The 3,743-nt window shown below is 42.0% G+C and overlaps 2 protein-coding genes across 2 annotated transcripts in view; both read left to right on the top strand.

Moving 5' to 3' along the window:
- Positions 1–779, top strand: part of ckap5 (cytoskeleton associated protein 5) — a gene marked incomplete at both ends in the record, with an annotated part of 27,871 nt that extends 27,092 nt beyond the window's left edge. The window contains 2 exon segments of the mRNA XM_035665101.1: positions 321–514; positions 607–779. Coding sequence (XP_035520994.1) covers positions 321–514; positions 607–779 — 367 coding nt within the window.
- A 1,203-nt stretch (positions 780–1,982) lies between these two features.
- Positions 1,983–3,743, top strand: part of cunh11orf49 (chromosome unknown C11orf49 homolog) — a 5,566-nt gene continuing 3,805 nt past the window's right edge. The window contains exon 1 of the mRNA XM_035664775.1: positions 1,983–2,001. Coding sequence (XP_035520668.1) covers positions 1,983–2,001 — 19 coding nt within the window. The remainder of the gene's footprint in view (positions 2,002–3,743) is intronic.

The following is a 3,743-nucleotide window of genomic DNA, read 5'->3' as shown; positions in this document are numbered from 1 at the left end:
TTTTTTTTTTTTTTTTGCTGTTTAGCAAAATGCTAGCCATCTAGCCAGCTAAAGATTAACGTAGATTAGCTAGTGTTTTTGCTAACAATAGTTAACTTGGAATGAGAACTTGTATGCTGCTTTCATCTTTTAGCCAACTTCAAAATGTGGTTGTCTTTTCAGGAGCGATTAGCCTAGCACATAGCATATCTAAGTACAGGAAAGTTAACCCAGGTTCCAGCCAAGGCTTGCTCAACTGTCATTGACTTGGACTTGGGAGGCTCAATTATTGGAAGAGAAGTTTTCTAATCTTCTTCATGTGCTTTCCTTCCTGTCCTCAGAATGTCTGGAGGAGTTGGGTTGTCTGATAGAAGGCTATGGGATGAATGTATGCCAACCGACTCCAGCCAAGTCTCTGAAGGAGATTGCTGTTCACATAGGTGACAGGGACACATCAGTCCGCAATGCTGCCCTGAACACTGTGGTGGCCGTCTACAACGTCTGTGGGGACCAAGTCTACAAACTAATAGGAAATGTAAGACCTGGATGATTTTCACATGCAGTGTCACAGGACTCAACCCAAAAACCTACTCTGAACAATTTGACATCATTCTCTGTCCTTTCTAGTTGTCAGAGAAAGACATGAGCATGCTAGAGGAGAGAATCAAGCGTTCAGCCAAGAAGACTCCTGCAGCTCCTGCCAAGCAGAGTGCTACGGAGAGGCCTCAGAGAGAGCAGCCAGCTAACCCCAACGCCACCTTCCTCCGCAAGCCTGCACAGGAAGACCCCAACAAACTCAAGTAGGTCCCCTCTGGCTGCAGGTTAACCATAGCTCACAGCAAAATATATAATGTTGTGGAACATGAATGGGTTGCTCATGCACTGAATTTATTTCATGTTGTTATTATTATAAATAGATATAATAGATCAACATAATTAATTCAATATAGTATATATTGCATAAACATGATGCATACAAACTAAAATTAAAATGTATGTTGGGTTTATTTAGCAACATTTAAAGTGACATAATGCTTAAAAGCATTTGTCCTGACAATAAGAGATTTCCTACAGTGCCTATATAAATAATAAAATAAGATGTTCCTTTATTGATCCCCCGTGGAAGAAATTCAAATCTTACACTTCTGTGCTTTTTGCACTACATTCCCCTATGCTGCTGTGTAGTAGTAGTAGAATAAGTAGAAGAATCGCACAATAAAAATATCAAGATATAATAGAAAATATAAGACTATAATGGAAAATATATGCACTAACAAGAACGGGACGCAGCAATATCATAATCATCATAATTTTGTCTGCTCCGATTGTGCAAATACTTGGAATTTGATACACACATGCGGACATGTGTAGCATCCATATTTACTTCCGTAAACACAGCGTGCTGCGTGTGACGTCACGGGTTCTTCTGCGCATGCTAGAGGTGTTGAAATTAATCAAATAATCGATGCATCGCGATGCAGACATGGACGATGCTGCATCGATGCAGTGGCCGACCATAATCGATTATAAACGCAATGATGTCACTCGTTAATTTTCCGTCCGTGGCATAAAACCGTCAAATTGAAAAATAACATTCTCAGTAGCCATAACCCGTTTCATCTTAGACCCATACTTCTTCAAATAGCTGGGGCGCGTCCCCCTGGGGGGGCGCGTGAGATGTAAGGGGGGCGCGACAGGCAGGGGACTGGACGTGGGGGAGGAGAGATGGGAAAGTTTCTGACAGGAGTAAAAAGAAAAACTTGGAGGAGACGTCATTGAGGCCAGAACAGCAAGTGACGGTAACCGGCAGTTATGTCATAAGCACTTGGGACTTTTTTCATCGAAAACTCGATGAGTATCGCCAACAGGCCGGTCATTTAGTGAGCGCGGCATCAGGAAATCAAAAAGCACTGTTAGCCTCGTACAAAGTTGCCCACCACATCGCAAGGTGCAAAAAACCTCACACGATAGCAGAGGAACTTATCCCCCAGGCAGCATTGGACATGGTCACAATCATGCTAGGTGAGAAAAGTGCTGAGACACTGAATACTGTCCCTCTTTCCAATGACACGATCGGGAGACGTATATTTGACATTTCCTTCCAAGAACAACTCACAGAACATCTAACAGACAAATGTTAAAGATTGTTGCAAATTTTGCACAAAAAAAACAAGAAATGTATAAAAGTCATATACCTTTTTGAAAAGGAATAAGCTGATGAAGCTGACAAGTGATCAATGTTTACAGTTTTAAAAAGTTTTCAATGTTACTGTGTTAGTCTATAAAAATACACATCCCAGTGAATCATTTGCAGTTTTTTCTCTGTTTTGAGAATCACAGACTGAGCAGTCTTGTTTAAATGTTACAAATTGAGTTAATAACTGAACTTGGAAATTGTTTTAAGTTGTTGCAGATGTTATCTCAGCTCATATTTATATCATCTATTTTGATAAATCAGGTGATTGTATGCATGAATGCTTGGTGCCAGCAAATCAGTACACGTGGGTTTGGTACAGATAACATATAATATAAAATTATTATATCAGGTTCTCAAAAAATAGTATTTCCAATTCAGGGGGGGCGTGAAAAAATGTCTGTCCCCTAGGGGGGGCATAAAAGAAAATAATTGAGAACCACTGGCTTAGCTGCACAGCTGACCGAGCTAACGGCAGTTAGCGGTTGGCTACTTATTATTCTTTGTAAAGGATGTAGTGCGGAGGTTAGGAAGCTTCCTACGTAGGATGTGATATTGTTGTTTCCTAAGAAGAAAGCAAGTACAAACAGAGCTTCCTAGTTTGGCTGTGAAGGAGAGAGGAAGCGAAGAGTTTGGTAGTGAGAAGATAAATCAGCATCCTAGTTAGGAAGTGAGGAGGTAGAGAGGCCTCCTAGTTAAATATCAAGTTCAGTTGTATGAAAGAGATGCTTCCTAGCTGTAGGAAAAATGAACAGGCGTCCTTGCTTCCTAGTAAGTAAGTAAGCAAAGGCTCCTAATGTTAGGAGGTAAGGAAGCTTCCTTTCTAGAAAGTGAGCAGAAGAGACTCGTGTTAGTAAGGAAGCAGAAAGGAAACGGTGCTTTCTGGAGGAGGGAGAGCCGTTTCCTAGGTAGGTAATGAGGAGATAAAGAAGCTTGAAGTAAGTAGAGAGGATAGCTCCTCACTAACTAGGGAAGATAAGCAACATCCTTACTAGGAAGTGTCCTAGGGAAGAAGCAAGGAGACGAGGAGTCATAATGATCTGCTGCAGACAGAAAGTGCAGGGATACTCGTCACAGTGAGAGCTCCTATTAACACATTATTAACACATGCTCGCTCACCCTGTCTCTCTCTCTGCCACTTCCTGTCTGTCAGTGTGTGTGTGTGTGTGTGTGTGTGTGTGTGTGGTACCTCTACAGATGGGTCGGTGTGTGTTCAGCTGCCATATTATCCTCAGTTATATCCTTTCTCTCTTCTTTCTGTTGGTATGTCTCTCGCCCTTCGTTTCCCTCTCGCTCGCCCCCTCGCTCTCTCTCTCTGATAAGAGCGGTCAGAGTACAAACTGTGATGTAAGTGTGTTCAGGGAGTGGACTTCATTTCTCTTTATGTTTAAAGGAATGTGTCTGTGTGTGTGTGTGTGAGAGTGTGTGAGAGTGTGTGTGTGTGTGAGTGAGTGTGTGAGAGTGTGTGTGTGTGTGTGTGAGAGTGTGTGTAAGCTGTATGTTTCCATTTCCATTGCTTTTGTAACATTAGCTCCCTCGTTCCCTTCCTAATGGCTAAGGAAGTCAATGC

Source organism: Morone saxatilis, unplaced genomic scaffold (assembly GCF_004916995.1).
Source record: "Morone saxatilis isolate NCDOM2014 unplaced genomic scaffold, NCSU_SB_2.0 Contig2, whole genome shotgun sequence".
Lineage (NCBI taxonomy): Eukaryota > Metazoa > Chordata > Actinopteri > Moronidae > Morone > Morone saxatilis.
The sequence above is the reverse complement of the archived record's forward strand: the minus strand, read 5'-3'. Positions and strand labels throughout refer to the sequence as shown.